At 39.6% G+C, this 18,635-nt stretch overlaps 1 protein-coding gene across 3 annotated transcripts in view; it reads left to right on the top strand.

Moving 5' to 3' along the window:
- The window catches only part of cntn1a (contactin 1a), a 73,075-nt gene that overhangs the window by 51,059 nt on the left and 3,381 nt on the right, over positions 1 to 18,635 (top strand). For 2 of the 3 annotated variants that reach the window (XM_053685917.1, XM_053685915.1), the window contains 14 exons: positions 379 to 496; positions 1,139 to 1,289; positions 3,080 to 3,207; positions 3,637 to 3,803; positions 5,807 to 5,939; positions 8,941 to 9,102; positions 10,592 to 10,741; positions 11,061 to 11,131; positions 11,327 to 11,561; positions 15,081 to 15,184; positions 15,328 to 15,511; positions 15,983 to 16,101; positions 16,310 to 16,466; positions 18,180 to 18,200. In XM_053685917.1, coding sequence (XP_053541892.1) covers positions 379 to 496; positions 1,139 to 1,289; positions 3,080 to 3,207; positions 3,637 to 3,803; positions 5,807 to 5,939; positions 8,941 to 9,102; positions 10,592 to 10,741; positions 11,061 to 11,131; positions 11,327 to 11,561; positions 15,081 to 15,184; positions 15,328 to 15,511; positions 15,983 to 16,101; positions 16,310 to 16,466; positions 18,180 to 18,200 — 1,900 coding nt within the window. The remainder of the gene's footprint in view (positions 1 to 378; positions 497 to 1,138; positions 1,290 to 3,079; positions 3,208 to 3,636; positions 3,804 to 5,806; positions 5,940 to 8,940; positions 9,103 to 10,591; positions 10,742 to 11,060; positions 11,132 to 11,326; positions 11,562 to 15,080; positions 15,185 to 15,327; positions 15,512 to 15,982; positions 16,102 to 16,309; positions 16,467 to 18,179; positions 18,201 to 18,635) is intronic. The other variant, XM_053685916.1, reaches the window with a different exon arrangement.

Below are 18,635 nucleotides of genomic sequence, written 5' to 3'. Positions count from 1 at the left end.
AACACATCATAAGCTCTCTGTTAATTGATGTCTGCCAGGGAAATGTTTTAGTGCAGTTCAGGTTTTAAGCATACCCAGCTCTGTAAATTAGGGCACAGAGTCAATGAGGCAACTCTAGGCCCTATCTCAATGCTAAATGGGTGCTGACACTGTTGCACAAATAGCCATGGCAACAGTCAGTTCTGCTCCAGAAGCCTGAGAGTGTATGCAGGGGGCATAAGACAGCAGGAGCTACCCTCCGAACACACTCTGCATGCAAATCAGCTTCACTATCAATAAAACTTTCAGTGACGACTTACAAATAATGCCCTCATTCACAAGGGTTCACTTAAGTAAATAATTATTAAGTAAATAATTATTGTGCATTTACTTCAACAGCATGACATGCATGAGTTGCGCTTCACAGACCTGACATCTGATGACTCAGGGATGTATCAGTGCATTGCTGAGAACCGCCATGGAGTGATCCACGCCAACGCTGAATTGCGAGTCTTTGGTAAGATAACATAAATAGTCACCCCCAAGTGGTGTGAAACCCCTAAATCACTTCTGGTGCAAACAGGTGCCATTTGACATTTAATGGAGTCACATGATCTCAATATAAATACAGCTGTTCCTGGAAGTACCCTGAGGTTTTTAGAGAGCATACCTAAGCAAACAGCACCATGAAGACCAAGGAGCTATCAAAACAAATCCAGGAAAAAAGTTCTGGAAAAGTATCAGTCAGGGTTTGATTATTTAAAAAAAAATCCCCAAAATTGAACATCCATCAGAGCACCATTAAATCCATTATTAAAAATGAAAAGATTATGGCACAACTTCGACTCTGCCAATAGAAAGGCATCCACCAATAGTCAGTGAGCAGGTAAAGAGGGATTTAGTCAGAGAAGCAACCAAGGTTGTAACACTACAAAATGTGGGAAAATTCAAAAGGGGTGAATACTTATGCAAGTCACAGTACTTCCTTCCTTATTAATGTGATGTAAGTTGTTCATCTTTGCTGATAGCTTGCACATGTTCAGTAAAAGAGGATTAGCATCTGGCATATAGTTAGATATAATAAGTTTGTCCTTGAAGAAGCTTGTCTCCATGTGTACTGTAAACTCTGTGACCCAGTGTTGATGTTTTGTGTTGTCAGAGGGCGCTCCTTCATTTGAGTTCAACCCGGTTAAGCAGAGACTGCTTGCAGCAAAGAATGGCCGTATTGTGATTGAGTGCAAACCAAAAGCAGCACCCAGACCCACGTTTTCCTGGAGCAAAGGCACAGAGCTGCTGTCCAATTCCAGCAGGTAGGAGATAAGCCCCTTCACATAGGATTAGTGAAACCGAGCTATTCGTCTCCCTAGAAGATTCGATCAGACAATTATGGAGATTGTGGAAAAGTTCAGTTGAACACCGTCTTGTGAGCGGATCATTTTCAAAACTGAAGCTGGTGGTATATTTCAAACAATGAAAGAACTAAATGAAAAAGAAAACTTCCAGTAATTATGCTGAAAAGAACTCTTTAGGGAGCACAGAATGGCTTTGAGATTGCTCAACTGAACAGACTTCACAACATCGCAGTGTTACTTGGGCGGATTACTTTTGAACTGCTGCTGCAGGAAACTATTGTTAGTTCTGCCTTGTTAAAATGTACTGCATGACATCTCTTTTAAACATTGACATTTTTTAAAACAGCATATGATGTTTGGAAGGTGCATATTTGAAATATTAGCATTGTTTGGGGCTTCTTTTTAAAGCAGGCGTAGCAACCCTGTCAAAATGAACAAATAAACAAGAAAACAGCAATGTCATTTACGGGTTTAACGATACACTCCAGTCACGATTTGATTCCATCCATAGTACTGGCTTCATGATGTGGTTCTCAGAATATTTTGAACAAAATTTTTATTGAGGAATAAGTATGTCTTTCTCGGGCACTTTAGATTGCAGCTGGTGTCATTTGAAAGCTAATGGAGAGTTCTTTTTGTAATGATTATACTGTTGTGTAACCATATAGTGTTTATTGCATGCTGTTCATTGTGATCCTGAGCTATTGGTCACTTCACAAGTGCAGATGATAATCGGTCATTGTGCAAGCTCTCCACAAAAGAATTCGATCATGTGACCAGCGTGAGCTCTATATATTTTAGCTCTGTGGGATGCACAGACTGGGACCTCTGGTGTTCAAACAGTGCAATTGCATTGTATGCATAATTTATGGCGAGCTCCACAATGTGAATCGCACATTTCCACGATGCACATCGTCACATTTTTGCATCGCAAAATGTCATCCCTAGTGCCAGTGCCGAATGGAGCACAAACACAGAAGAGAGAATCCTGCAAAACTCTGATAAGAGACAGAGAATGAGGTGACAGATTTGCATTTTTCCCTCAAACATTTGTGGTGCTTCTTCCATGACCACAAACAACTGGGCAAACATCAGACCTAAAACTCAAACTGATGCTCTGTGCATTGACAGAAACAACCATGTGATATTTAGACCAATCACAGACGGGGGAAGATTTCAGAAATAAAATCATGGTGGTTAGGGTTCTCTCAAAAATAAAATTATTGGCACCACTAAATAATATTACACAAAAATTGCTAAATATTTAGATTGGGAACAGGATATTTTAGTTCAGAACCTGCTAGTCTCTACCAGGATGTTAGGACTTCCGTAGATGGATCTGCCAACAAGATAATAACTCTAAACATGCATCCATATTGACACGAAAAATAATTGCCATGTCAGACTGCGGATTTGAGCCCCATTAAAAACCTTTAAGCTAAATCGAAGAAGACAGTCCAGACAAGCAACTTTAAATGTTTGGCATAGAGGAGTCTCTAACCTTGTTAGTCATTACAGGAAGTGCTGGTTTTTCTCCAGTAGAGGCTTCACCAAATGTTATTTCTATTATTATTTGTAGGTATACAAATTGAAACCAGTGTTTTGCATCACTTGAAATAAAACTATTAAACATCCCCATACATTCAGCTCAAAATTTCCAATAATTCTTGAGTTGTGTATTTGCTAGCGTATTTAACCCACTGTAAAGTGAATGAAGAGGACCTGAAAATCGATGTTAATGTTGGCAGGATTTTCATTTGGGAGGACGGGAGTCTGGAGATCCGAAACGTTACCAAGTCAGATGAAGGGAAGTACACATGCTTTGCTGAGAACGACCGAGGCAAAGCCAACAGCACTGGATCTCTCTCAGTCACAGGTAAGAGGTTGAAATTCAAAGCCGTATTAGTCATGGAAATGTAGTGTTGCATAATGCGTTGCTTACTGGAGCTGGTACATTAGAGATATCAAAATCATTAATGCAGTGATGAACACAGTAGTCCGAGGGTGTTGGAGGGGATTTGAAATGAAGTGTAGAGAACCACGCTGCTTGGTTAACACCCAAGACGATGCTTGATCTGTAACTCTGCTCTGCCCTCTGCCGGTCGAAATGACTTAATACAGAAAGCAGAAATATCAGCTGTTGATTGGCCTTGTTGCTTCTTTGGTTATATTTAAATTTTAGAATAACATGAGAATTATATTATATGAGGATTGTAAACATGAATTCCTTTTTTCCTGTAATTATATGCTTTCTCTACTAAGTTGCCGGAAATGTAAATCAATTCCTCTTGTTGTGCTTTTTTAGATGCCACTAAGATCACGCTGGCTCCCTCTAACGCTGATGTGAGCGTGGGCGAAAACGCTAGGATGCAGTGTGCGGCGTCACATGACTCGAGCCTTGACATCACCTTCATCTGGTCACTTAACGGCCATGCCATTGACAAGGAGGAAGAGTACTACCAGTACACCATTGTAAGAGCACACACCCAACAGATTAATCCCAGGATCAGCAGTGTTTGATGTGTTTTAGGTATTTATGTTTGAGCTGCACCAAGCTTTAAATCATCTGAGTGTCTTTTTGTCCTTTTCTTAGTCTCATTTTTTTTGTAAATTGTCCAGCAGGGGCACATTGCTTATTATTTTTCACAACGGATGGTTCAGTTCTGTATTGTGTGTTCTCAAGGTCATAAAATCACACTGACTTGGACTGTTATTAATGAAAATGGTAGTTCAGTTTATAAATAGGTACCCCAGGCTTCTGAGAGGCATTACTGTGTTTGAGTAGTGATTTCTAACCTTAGACTGGACTCTTAAGGTCTGTTCACACGTACAGCGATTTTATCGCTGCCAGTTGCCAGTTGCTGTACTATGAAGTCACCAGTAAGCGTTCCTACTACTGGTTGCCATAGTAACATTGATCAGTGGGTGGTGCAACTAGCATTCCACTGCTGACAACAAACCAGTTTCTTGCCACATATAAATTGGTACACATTGGTGTGTATCTCTGTGTGGGGGTGATATGGAGGCATTTGGCTTTTTTGTCTTTTTGGTTATTGAGGTTATGGTTAGAGTTAGAATGATGTGTAGGTATAGTATTAATAAGCTGCATTAATAATTATCCCAGTGGAAGGTGCTCAGAAGGATAGTAAGATAAATGTGAGTGTTCAAGGTTCAAGGTTCTTTATTTGTCACATACATATTACAACCCCAGTTCGGAAAAAGTTGGGACAGTATGGAAAATGCTAATAAAAACAAAGAGGAGTGATTTGTAAATGTACTTTGACTTGTATTTAAACAATAAATGTATAAAGACAAGGTATTTGATGTCTTACCTAATCAACTGCATAATTTTTTTTTGATGGTTAACGTTTATTCTGAAATTGATGCATGCAACTTGTTCCAAAACAGTTGGGACAGGGGCAATTTAAGACTAATAGTGATGTGATGAGTTGAAATAAGAAGGTGATATGAAACAGGTTAGACAATCGTCTAATCATAGTATATAAGGAGCCTCCAAAAAAGGCCTAGTCCTTCAAGAGCAAGGATGGGTCGAGGCTCGCCAATCTGCCAACAGATACGCCAGCAAAATAATCCAACACTTTGAGAACAACATTCCCCAAAGACAAATTGGTAAGATTTGGGCATTTCACCTTCTACAGAGCACAATATAATTAAAAGATTCAAGGAATCCGGTCAAATCTCGGTGCGTAAAGGGCAAGGCCAAAAACCACTTCTGAATGCGAGTAATCTCCGATCCTTCAGACATCACTGTCTTAAAAACAGTCAGGAGTCTGTAATGGATATCCTGACATGGGCTCGGGAATACTTTGGTAAACCTTTGTCAATAAACACCAATCGCCGCTGCATCCACAGATGCAAGTTTACTTTACTATGCAAAGCAGAAGCCATACATCAACACTGTCCAGAAGCACCGCCCACTTCTCTGGACTCGGTCTCCTCTGAGATGGACAGTAGCACAGTGGAATCATGTTTTGTGGTCCGAAGAGTCGACGTTTCAAATAGTTTTTGGACAAAACAGCCGTCGTCTTCTCCGGGCCAAAGAGGAAAAGGACCAACCAAGCTGTTATCAGCATCAGGTCCAAAAGCCAGCGTCTTTTGGTGAAAAGGTGACGTTGCACAGTAGAAAACAGTCGACTGTTCCAACTTTTTTTGGAGTGTGTTGCAGTCATCAGATTTGAAAAGAGTGTATATTTTCAAAAATAATTCAAATTCACAAAGTAAAACATCAAATAATTTGTGAATAATGTGTTTTCAATATAATACAGGGTGAATAGAATTTTCAAATGACTCTTTCTTGTTTGTTTTTTTTGCATTCTCCATACTGTCCCAACTTTTTCGGAATTGGGGTTGTACATATATCTGATGTAATGTGGTGAAATATTTTATGTATGTGTGTGTGTGTGTGTGTGTGTGTGTGTGTGTGTGTGTGTGTGTGTGTGTGTGTGTGTGTGTAGGATAGTCAGGCAGGTATGTCTAGCTGTGAGCTGTTAATTAAGAAAACTCAGCTGAAGCATGCAGGCCTGTACACCTGCATGGCCCAGACACCTGTGGACAACGTCACCGTCTCTGCTGACCTGGTAGTGAGAGGTACTACAAACATTTCTCTCTCTCTCTCACACACACTCACACACACAAACACACACACTTACATACACTCTCTGCCTTGAGTGGGAAAGTAACAAGGGCTTTATTATCCTGTGCAGTTTTGGCTGCAACAGAAAACTTCAGAACTTGGAGGCAGAATGAGACGAAAGCCATGACTTGCTTAAATATATTCAAGTACCAAGTCTCTTGCATGATTTTAGATACGGCATAAAGGCAAGCTGCTATACTGCAGCGTGAATACAATATTATGCTTTGCATTTAGAGATTAGACATTAACATTTACGGCATTTAGAAGATGCCCTTATCCAGAGTGATTTACAGAACTGCTTTGTCCTCTCTATAAAAAAACACATCCTCATGCTAGTTCACTAGGTCAGGGACTAAACGTACCCTCAATGTAAAAACCTTGTTCGGGAGGTTAGTATAGTATGAAAAAAAAGATCTTTAATCTCTGTTTGAAGACAGCCAGTGACTTAGCTGTTTGGACAGCTAGAGGAAGTCTGTTCCACCACCTAGGTGCCAGGAAAGAGAAGAGACATGATGCATGCCTTCCTTGTAGACAGAAGTGTAAAGGTCTAGCAGCAGTACACTGGTGTTAATAGACTAATTTGCTTTATACCCTGGAATTAAAAGAAAAGTTACAGCAGAAAGTAGTGTTCAATTTTAAACTACTCTGCTGACAATGTGTCTGCCGTGGGATGCAGTGAAGCCAGAGGAATGTTCCTGTCTGGGTTCAGGGGCAGGCTGCAGTGCTGTAAGACGAGGTGAATAATGAGGTGTAAATAAAAGCAGTATAAGCAGGGTGTGCTAGTTTGACTTGGACAGATCTGTAAGCCTGGAAACCCAATACTACAGCTGTAAACACACACACACACACACACACACACACACACACGTCTCTTGTTTTGACTCTGGCCAGGTGCAATGAGTCAGAATTACAGCCAGTCGCTGTATCAGGTGCATTTAAGAAATCACAAGTTTGAATCCAAAGAGCCAAGCCAGCAAATTTGGCTATGTTGTCTCTTTGGGAGGAATGGCGTTACTCTCTCTTCACTGTCACTCACAATGACATTAGTCAAACGTGGGCATCTGTGAGCTCATGTATGTGGAAGGCTGCAGATAGCACTTTCCTCAGAGTGTGACACAGCATGAGCAACAGTTTGCAAAGGTGTGTTTGGCTTCTGTTGTGTGACATGGCAGTCCCTGCAGGATTTCCAGATTTTGCGCTCACGGAAATGAACGCAAAATCAAGCAAACCCTGCAATATTCGGAGGTGCTTGCAAGTTTCCGCAGATTTGGGCCAAGACACAACGCACATTCAGCCAAAGTCCTCTTCGATTCACGTGTGTCGAATATGAGTAGAGCTCAAAAACAGTTTTGCAATTGGAATTTCACCAATTCAAGTGGTTCTCTGCAAAAAAAAAAAAAAAGTTGCAAAGCAAATTTTGAAAAAAACGCAGCAAAACCAAGCATTTTTGGCTGCAACAAAATCACACAAAAAAAAACACGCCATGGCAAATTATTAAGGGTGTCTACATTGTTTTTGGCACTGAACAAGCGACGAATGATGGAGTCTGAGGCAGTTCTTCTCTTCTCTGTATTCTCTCGTGGTTATAAAGCAGTTATGCAGACGTTTGATCTTGCCAGGCAGTAACTTTCCTCAGACATTAACGATTGCTAATAAGACAAACTAGTGTGCCAGTGACCATAATGTCTTGAGGTTAGAGCTATTTGCAAGATTAGCTCCACTAAAGGCAGTGGCAGCTTTTGGAAAGACGAGTCGGTTTTTTGAGTTTGTTTGGTCATCCACTTCCTCTCTCAGGTTTAATCTCTTTTACAATGTGATAATACTCAGGTCGGATGCTTACCTTAGTACAGTGTGTGCTCATTTGGTGTGTGGTTTAGACAATGCTCTGTTGAAATCTTTTATCGATTAGGATGATGGATGAAACTGCACGATTTGTTTTTACTGGGTCAACAGTTCAACGGGGATTAACGAACGCATCCCAGCTTTTCATTTGCATTTATAAACCTATGACTCATACTGTTGTTTTGTGAGATTTCTTAGCAGTATGCTAAATATTCTTTGATGCATGAAAAAAAATGCTATAATATACAGCTAATAATCATGAAGCAGCGCACATGGATAAAAGATATTGCTTTTACGGTATTAATATACTTGTTTATTACTTATACATTTCATTTGATTTCTAACTGAGAGGAATAAATGCACTTCTGTGCTTTTTCACAGGCAAGAATAAAGGATAAATTGTACGTTAAATGTTGACTCTATTAATTAGGCCTTAGAACGTTTAATGATCTTAAGTGCTGCTTTTGTTGTTCTTTCAATGCTGAAATCCTGTATGTTTTTCATGAGTAACTATATCACATTCTGCCCTGAGAGTTCCAGAGCTAGCATTAACAGACTTTTCCACTGTATGATTTATTCAGTTTGGGTGTGTGAGTGTGTATGTGATTGTGCCCTGCGATGGACTGGCACCCTGTCCAGGGTGTACCCTGCCTTGTGCCCGATGCTTCCTGGAATAGGCTCCAGGTTCCCCGTGAACCTGAAGAAGGAGTAAGCAGTAGAAGATGGATGGATGGATGGATGGATGGATGGATTTATTCAGTTTTTTGACTTGGGTGAAATTGTGTCAAAGAAATTGAAAAATGGTTGACAAAAATGTTCCATTTTATTTACAGAATTTTAACTGCCGTTGAGTCGGAAAAGCTGATGTACTGTACATATGTAATGAATAATGTATTTTAGGTTTCCAGCCTCTCATTTTTTAACATTTTGCACTTAAAAGTTAGAGGCACCATTGAGAGTTAGATATTTCCACTCCCTCCACAGTTTTGACTATATTAACTTTAAGGTGAGGTATCCCATGTAATAGGATATACTTACACCAAAAGCTTTTGATATACGGAAATAAAGTTGTAACTTTATTGTGCTGAGCAGTTTCTGTTACTTCATTGTCAGGGCCTCCGGGAGCTCCAGGAGGAGTGCGTGTGGAGGAGGTTTTGGCAAAGTCTGTGAAGCTTTTCTGGAGTCATGGCACAGATAATCTCAGCCCCATATCCAAATACACCATCCAATACAGAGAGACCAGAACTGAGGAGGAATGGAAAGATGCTGTAACCTGTGAGTACTCCAACACATGTACTGACATTTACAAATCCTTTAAAAAAAATGTTAGTGAGCAGCCGGTTCAATTCCTCTTAATTCCTGCTTTTGTGATCCATATTTAATTATAGCTGTGACAATATATAAGTATGATATTAAACCATGAGAAGAAAACTTAAATATTAGTGGTATAGTGTGGTATACAATAATAATATACTGTGCTCCACTAATATTGGCAGCCTTGGTAAATATGAGCAAAGAAGGCTGTGAAAAGTTGTCTTTATTGTTTAACCTTTTGATATTTTGTTAAAAATTCACAAAAATACTGTACTCTCATGGATATAAAACAATTGTAAATGCAACACAGGTTTAGCCAAAAAAATGATAAATCTTTGTTAAATATACAAGTGCATCTCAAAAAATTTGAATATCATGGAAAAGTTATTTTTTTCCTGTAACTGAATTCAAAAAGTGGAACTTTCATATCTTCTTGATTCATTACACATAAAGTGACATAGTTCAAGCCTTTTTTTGTTTTAATCTTGATTACGGCTTACAGCTCATGGAATTTTTTTTCATTTCACTTCACCAATTTGATCTATTTCGTGTGTGTGTCCATTACAAGAAATCCAAATAAAAATCCATTTAAATAGCAGATTGTAATGCAACAAAATAGTAAAAATGCCAAGGGGGGTGAATACTTTTGCAAGGCACTCTATTCCTTACATACACTATAGTATATAGCCAAAAGTTTTGCGACATTTGTATAAGATGTCACTGTATGCTGTAGCATTACAATTTCCCTTCATTGGAACTAAGAGACCCAAACCTGTTCCAGCGTTACAATCCACCTGTACACAAAGCAAGCTCCATAAAGACATGGTTTGCCAAGGTTGCAGTGGAAGAACTTGAGTGTCCTGCACAGAGCCCTGACCTCAAACCCACTGAAAACCTTTGGGATGAATTGGAACGCATGCTTGCATCCCAGACTTCCTCACCCAACATCAGTGTCTGACCTCACTAATGCTCTTGTGGTTGAATGAGCACAAATCCCCACAGCCATGCTCCAAAATCTAGTGGAAACCCTTCCCAGAAGAATGTAAGTTATTATAACAGTGATTATAACTTGTTAAATGGGATGTTCACATATGGATGTGATTGGTCAAGTGTCCACAAACCTTTGGCCATATAGTGTATTTTAGTGCCATATCCTTTACATTACAGTACAGTGATAGACTAAGAACAGTGATATTTTTCTCCAATCAATTTTTCATACCGTTCCCCTTCTTATGTTTGGCTTAGTGCAAGTAGACAGCAGTGTTTGAAATTCTTTAGACTTGGAGAGAGGACATGGCTAAACCTAAATGCAAAGGTCGTGTTCATTAAAAATGATTTTAATTAACTTCTGGTTAATAGTTTTGATTATTAATTGTATATAGTGTATAATGTGTAAATAGCATGAAGTGACCAGTGACTGTGATGCATTTGTGTTTTTTTTTTTTTCCAGCTCCTCGCAATGTAGAAGGAAATGCAGAGATGGCCATGGTAGTTGATCTGCATCCTTGGACTGAATATGAGTTTCGGGTCATCGCTACGAACACTCTGGGTACAGGAGAACCGAGTGAGCCTTCAAGCAAAACCATCACAAAGGAAGCAGGTATGTCTGTGGATTTCATCATTGTTTACTTACTTAAGTTATTTAAATAGGCTAAATTATTGGTGAGACAAATTTGAATTTGTCAACTCTGAATTTACCTCAGCCAGTGACTTTAGTTTAGAGGAATTCTGGGGATATTATTGAGTCTCATTTTATTTTATATAAACTTGTATTAGATGTAAAGTGCTGTCCTTGATAACATTGCTGTAGAAGATATTATTAATTCAACATTGGCTGAAATACAAACTTGACCATGTGGTTTGTCACTGTTTATGTGTGATTGTAGAGTGCAAGATCTCACATTCCTCTCTTATTTTAGCTCCTGTGGTGGCACCCTCAGATGTAGGAGGAGGTGGGGGAACAAGTAGAGAGCTCACCATCACATGGACGGTATTGATTGTTTTTTTGTTTTGATTTTGTTTTGTATTTTTTTTTGGTTTGTATTTTTTTTGTTCTGTGAATGTCTATCATCGCATATGTTTCACTAGTGGAAATTTGAAATAAGTTTTTAATTACTTCTGTAGTCATGTATGACATTTTTATGCAAAAGAAGTCCTGAGTGTGTGATTTTTGTTCTGTCCTCAGCCTGTTCAGCCACAATACTACTATGGCAAGAACTTTGGCTACATTATCGCATTTAAGCCTCATAATGACACTCAGTGGCATAGAGTGACCATAGCTGACCCTCGTGCCAATCACTACATCCACAAAGACCCCTCTACTCCCCCTGCCACAAAGTTTGATGTGAAAGTAAAGGCCTTCAACAGTGCAGGAGAGGGACCCTACAGTCTCACTGCAGTTGTATACTCTGCTCAAGATGGTGAGTATCAGAGGCAGTTTTTATTTACCTCTCAATATATATATACGCTGCGGGGGGCATGGTGGCTTAGTGGTTAGAACCTTTGCCTCGCACCTCCGCCTGTGTGCATGTTTGCATGTTCTTCCCGTGCTTCGGGGGTTTCCTTCAGGTTTCCTTCGGGTACTCTGGTTTCCTCCCCCAATCCAAAGACATGCAGTGTAGGCTGATTGGCATCTCTAAATTGTCCGTAGTGTGTGAATGTGTGTGTGTGTGTGTGTGAGATTGTGCCCTACGATGGGTTGGAACTCCGTCCAAGGTGTCCCCTGCCTTGTGCCCACAGTCCCCTGGGATAGGCTCAACGCTCCCTGTGAACATGTGTAGGATAAGCGGTACAGAAAATGTATGTATGTATGTATGTATGTTTGTATGTATGTATGTCTGTATATACTGCTGTGTGAAATCAGAAGCCCCCAATAGTGTTAGACAATCGCTCTTACAACAAAGGACAAAATCAAATGATCTTGTTTGATAATTCTCAGCGCTCCATATGTATTAAGGATGTAACAATACAGTGTATCATATTGCTTTGTTTGAAAGGACGCTCTCGATTTGATACATCTGGGTACTGAACAATATATTCAACAGACTGCATAATTAAGTAGGGTATTTGCCATAAAATACCACTTACATTTATTCATTTAGCGTACGCTTTTATCCAAAGCAACTTACAAATGAGGAAATACAAGCAAAGCGATAGATCAAGTGGAAAACAATACAAGGAGCGCTACTATACAAGATCTTTATTTGAGTTCTAGAGCAGCAAAGTGCGCAGAGTAGAGATGTAAGCGTACAGAGTAAGTCAGAGTCAGGTTTTTTTTCCTTTTTTTTTTTCCTTTAGATAATGCGGGGTTGGCATTTTAGGGGTTTGTTACGTGTTCACAGAAGACGTGGGTCTTTAGCTGTTTTTTGAAGATAGTGACAGATTCTGCAGTAGGGATTGAGGTTGGAAGTTCATTCCACCACTGATGGACATTTAGTGTGATGAGTGTATATTATATATATATATATATATATATATATATAAAAAATTTTGATGTAATCAAGCCCACACTCCGACCTCTGAAAGAGTAGCTTCCTTTTTATCAGGACAGGCTACATGGGTTTCACAAAAGCACTTCTCCTGAGCTTGCTGTTAGATAATTGGCTAGTGTACTATCATGTTAACTCAGGAAAAACAGCAATGGCTACAGTCAGCAACATGACAGAACTGGAAGATTCCTGATGTAATTGGAAGGTCTTGTGTATGGGAGCACTTTGACTTCCTGATACACCAACACGCCAACACGGTACGATATTAACAGCCAACAAGTGATGGACCAAAACGTTACAGTGTGCCAAATAAGTGCATACATCTGCTTTGACAACACAAAGCAACACATGTAGCAACATCTCTGCTGCATTCAGGCAGCATTTCCCTGAATGGTCAGGAAAACTACATTGTGTCATTATATAATTTCAATTATTGTCCCTTTATAATGTTGAATGTTTTAATAAATTGGAAATAAAAACTTGAGGCACATATTCAGGCAATGTTTATTTTTGCTGTGTTGTATTGAACGCTGGCTTTTAGACCGGACACTGAGAACAGCTTGGATGGTCCTTTTCCTCTTTTGCCCGGAGAACACGACGACTGTTTTGTCCAAAAACTATTTGAAATGTTGACTTGTCGGACCACAAAACACGATTCCACTGTGCTACTGTCCATCTCAGAGGAGACCGAGTCCAGAGAAGTCGGCGGCGCTTCTGGACAGTGTTGATATATGGCTTCTGCCATATATCAACATATTCAAGTAAACTTGCATCTGTGGATGCAACGGCGAATGGTGTTTATTGACAAATGTTTACCAAAGTATTCCTGAGCCCATATCAGGACCTCCATTACATACTCATGAGGTTTTTAAGACAGTGACGTTCGAGGGATCGGAGATCACTCGCATTCAGAAGTGGTTTCCAGCCTTGCCGTTTATGCACCAAGATTTGGCCGGATTCCTTGAATCTTTTAATTATATTGTGCACTGTAGAAGGTGAAATGCCCCAAATCATACCGAATTGTATTTGGGGAATGTCGTTCTCAAAGTGTTGGATTATTCGCTGACGCATCTGTTGGCAGACTGCAGAGCCATGATCCATGCTTGCTCTTGAAGGACTAGTCCTTTTTTGGAGGCTCCTTATATACTGTGATTAGACGGTTGCCTCACCTATTTCACATCACCTTCTTATTTCAACTTGTCACATCACTATTAGTCTTAAATCGCCCCTGTCCCAACTTATTTGGAACGTGTTGCATGCATCAATTTCAACAAAAACGTTTATCTTCAAAAAACTATGCAGTTGATTAGGTAAAACATCAAATACCTTGTCTTTATACGTTTTTTTTGTTTAAATACAAGCCAAAGTACACTTACAAAATCACTTCTCTTTGTTTTTATTAGCATTTTCCATACTGTCCCATTATTAGTACTATGTACTAAGGGGTTGTACTATGGGTGTAGTTTTCAAACTTTCATAGTTGTAAGCCTGGACAAGAAGTTGCAGTGAAGCCAATATAGAAATACAAGGCTTGAATGTTTTTATATAAAGGCATGCAGATCTCATCTCATTTTACTTCCTAAAGTGTCTTCCTATGTACAGACATAAACTGCTCATTGCATTAGTTAAAATTCTAGACACTGTAACACAAAAACCTTAAATATTTGATCACCAATTAAAACATATCCAGAATTCTTTCCTATATTTTGGAGGAGAAGTGGACACATCAAATATATACAGCGGGGTTCAAAATCTGAGACCACACTGTAAATCTGGGATTTTCATTTTTCATTTAATAAACCGCAATAAAATAAACAGAATTTTTTTTTTTAGAAGGTTGAATAAATGAAAACCAAGAAAGAAAATGTTCAATATCTTTTCCAGTAGTCAGAATTTTGCACTACTTCTAGGTCTGTTCCTTTGCACAAAATGTCAGATTTGATCCTTTTTATCCATTAAAGCCTGCATTGAGATGACTCATTGATGGGATTGATCTAGCACGGGTCAGGAGGTTTTACACATACATGTGGCGTCTAACATACTTGACTGCACGCTAAAGCAAAAAGCAGAAATACTAAGAAATTCTGAAGTTCATGTAAATATTTCTAACATATATTTTTATCTAATTTAGTATAAGATATATTCTATTTATATTTACTTTTCACCAAAATTGTTCCTGATAATATAATTTGTAATGAAAAAAATGCACTAAATTTGAAAATAATGCAAAATTGAACATTTCCACTAGACTTTTGGACCACATGTACATGGAATGCAGAAACACAAGGCTTGCAGTTGCAATAGTTGCAAATAATTCACTTATTTCTACAGCAGCTCAGCTGTGCTTTCTGGATGAGTGGGCCAAAAGTTTTCAGTTTATCCTCCAGACTCCAGTGTGTGGATGTTCTTATTTTGATTAATGTGTCTGTCTAACATGCTGTATATTCTCAGCACCCTCAGAGGCTCCCATCATTGTAGAGGCCAGAACCCTGTCAGCGACGGAGGCCATTGTGTGGTGGCAAACACTCACGCAGCAGACAGTTGAGGGCTATCAGGTTAGTCTGATAATGCTGCAGGCACAGTAAATGTACAGTGAGTGATGATTTGCCCTTCATGCAGCTTCAGTTGTGTACTTGTTAAATAATAACCCTTTGTTTAATGGGTGGTGGAATAATGTGGCCAGTTTGCTCTGTGACAGGTGAGGTACTGGAGGAAGTCTGTGGAGAACGAGGCGTCAGCACATCGCATCTCCAGCAGAGAGAACCAGACACGCCTGGACAACATGAAGCCTAACTCCCATTATGTTATAGAAGTGCGTGCGTTCAATGGTGCAGGTTATGGACCGGCGAGCCAGAGATATGAGATCCACACAAAGAAAGCACGTAAGGATCATGCTTATATTTAAGCGCAACCAAATCTTTGTTACAGTGCTCAGACTGATACATTATAGAAATACTCCCATGTTTTTAGCTAGTCTCTGTCCACCATACTTGCTTCACATGGGCAAATTACCATAGGCAATCATTTGAGGGTACAAGGATACTCTGTAAAACTTCATGCTACCTTCATAACACAAAAGTACAAATTCTTCTCTTTGAATAAGATCTCTGATGGTGCAAATCATACAGATCTATAGCTTAATTAAGAAAACACGTTTAGCACACTTGTTAGTCTCAGATAACAATAGGGAAATGCACAATTTGAACTGAACATGTAATGTGTTCTAAACAGACACAAATATACCCTCACTGGGCACTTTATTAGGAACAATTGTACACCTAATCATTCATGCAGTTATCTAATCAGCCAATCATGTGGCATGTGGTACATTTGACTTTGGCTCTCCTTTTCAGCTCCAAGTCGGCCACCAAAAATAATCGGCACAAGGGTGAATTCCAGTGGAACCGTAGTCAATATCGCCTGGCAGCATGTGGAGGCTTTAGCCAATGAGTCTGCTGTGGAGAGCTATAAGGTATAGACCATTTGGCTGGGTCTAGTCTAATGATTTCATGTTTCTATAAATAAATGTGGGTATTTTTGTTTAGAACTCTAGTTTCTGTCCCAGATGTGTTTCATAAATGTGTCCCATAACTGACATTGTCTTGAAAGCAAAATGTGTCTGAATGTCACATGGTCTAATGTTGTACCTGAATGAATATATTATCTGTTGTTGCTCGAAGGTTCTGTATAGACAGGAGGGTCACAGCACTGGGACACTGTACACTACAAGTAAGCAGTCCATAGACCTGCCCATTCACAAAGATGGAGATTACCTGGTGGAGGTGAGGGCACAAAGCAAGGGAGGTGATGGCGCTTTGGCTCGAGTGCGCATCTCAGGTAAGCTTTCGGTCTGAATATACCTGCAGTAATGTGTCACATGTACTCTGTGTGCAAGGTCTTCGCCTGCCTGGTCTTATCTTAATATTATTCAGTCCTAGAACATGTTCACTCACATTTGTTTATGCAGTGCAAGTTTTGTTGATAGTGGTAACGAAAATCAAAGTCAACGTCAAATTGCATGATTTACAAAATACCCTATATTACAACCTCAATACTGAAAAAGTTGGGTCAGTATGGAAAATGCTAATAAAAACAAAGAGGAGTGATTTGTAAATGTACTTTGACTTGTATTTAAACAATAAAAGTATAACGACAAGGTATTTGATGTTTTACTTAATCAACTGCATAGTTATTTTGAAGGTAAATGTTTATTTTGAAATTGATGCATGCAACACGTTTTAAAAAAGGTGGGACAGGGGCAATTTAAGACTAACAGTGATGTGACAAGTTGAAATAAGAAGGTGATGTGAAACAGGTGAGGCAATCGTCTAATCATAGTATATAAGGAGCCTCCAAAAAAGAACTAGTCCTTCAAGAGTAAGAATGGGTCGAGGCTCGCCAATCTGCCAACAGATATGCCAGTGAATAATCCAACACTTTGAGAACGACATTCCCCAAAGACAATTCGGTATGATTTGGAAATTTCACCTTCTACAGTGCACAATATAATTAAAAGATTCAAGGAATCCGGCCAAATCTTGGTGCGTAAAGGGCAAGGCTGAAATCACGCGATCTCCGATCCTTCAGACGTCACTGTCTTAAAAACCTTCATGATTCTGTAATGGAGATCCTGACATGGGCTCGGGAATACTTTGATAAACATTACTTAGTCAACACCATTCACCGCTGCATCCACAGATGCAAGTTAAGGCTTTACTATGCAAGACAGAAGCCATACATCAACACTGTCCAGAAGCACCGCCCACTTCTCTGGGCTCAGTCTCCTCTGAGATGGACAGTAGCACAGTGGACTTGTGTTTTGTGGTCCGACGAGTCGACATTTCAAATAGTTTTTGGACAAAACAGCTGTCATGTTCTCCGGGCCAAAGAGGAAAAGAACCATCCAAGCTATTCTCAGTGTCAGGTCCAAAAGCCAGCATCTCTCATGGTATGGGAGTGTGTCAGTGCTCATGGCATGGGTAACTTGCACATCTGTGAGAGCATCATTAATGCAGAAAGATATGTACACATTTTAGAGTAACACATGCTGCCATCCAAAGCAGGACAACACCAAGCCACATTCTGCCCGGATTACAAGCGCATGGTTGCGTAATCAGAGAGTGCGGATGCTAGCATGGCCTATCTACAGTCCTGACCTGTCTCCCATTGAGAATGTGTGGCACATTATGAAGCAATGAAAGCCCCGTACAGTTGTGCAGCTGAAGAAATGCATAATGGATGAATGGGGGAAAATTCCACTTGCTAAACTTAACCAACTGGTGTCTTCACTCAGTGTCCAAACGCTTAATAAGTGTTATTAAAAGAAAAGGTGACGTTACACAGTGGAAAACGTTCGACTGTCCCAACTTTTTTGGAGTGTGTTGCAGTCATAAGATTTGAAATGAGTGTATATTTTCAAAAATAAATTAAATTCACAAAGTAAAACATCAAATAATGTGTTTTCAATACAGTACAGGGTGAATAGAATTTTCAAATGACTCTTTTTGTTTGTTTTTTTGCATTTTCCATACTTCGGAATTGGGGTTGTAGACCAGCTCAGCGTTAGACCGGGTAAGTCAATATTTACAGGCCTTTTCTCATGCTTTCTCTCATGTGATCATTTCAAGTTGGATCGTATCCTTCCTGCAGTTTGAGTGAAGAAATTTATCAGTGTCAGGCACCTGGTGGGTATGAACAGCTGCTACTAAGCTGAGGGGTGTGGGGGGCAGTACCCTGTAATGATGGATGTCCCTCACCTTGAAGGCAGTTTTCTCCCCTTACAATATTGCACACAGAACCCTAATTGCTGAATGTACAGTAGATGTATTCTCACAAAGCTAAGTTAAACTGTACTGTCAAGTGCTGCAGTTTGTATAATAACACTGTGTTCTTTAAAGAAGATAAGCCTTGATTGACTACAGGTCATTATGCTGTGTTTTTATGCATAACAAATGGGAACCTTTCTGACTTTGAACTCCGGACTGCCTCCTTTATAGTGTGTATGGA

Source organism: Ictalurus punctatus, chromosome 14 (assembly GCF_001660625.3).
Source record: "Ictalurus punctatus breed USDA103 chromosome 14, Coco_2.0, whole genome shotgun sequence".
Lineage (NCBI taxonomy): Eukaryota > Metazoa > Chordata > Actinopteri > Siluriformes > Ictaluridae > Ictalurus > Ictalurus punctatus.
The sequence above is the reverse complement of the archived record's forward strand: the minus strand, read 5'-3'. Positions and strand labels throughout refer to the sequence as shown.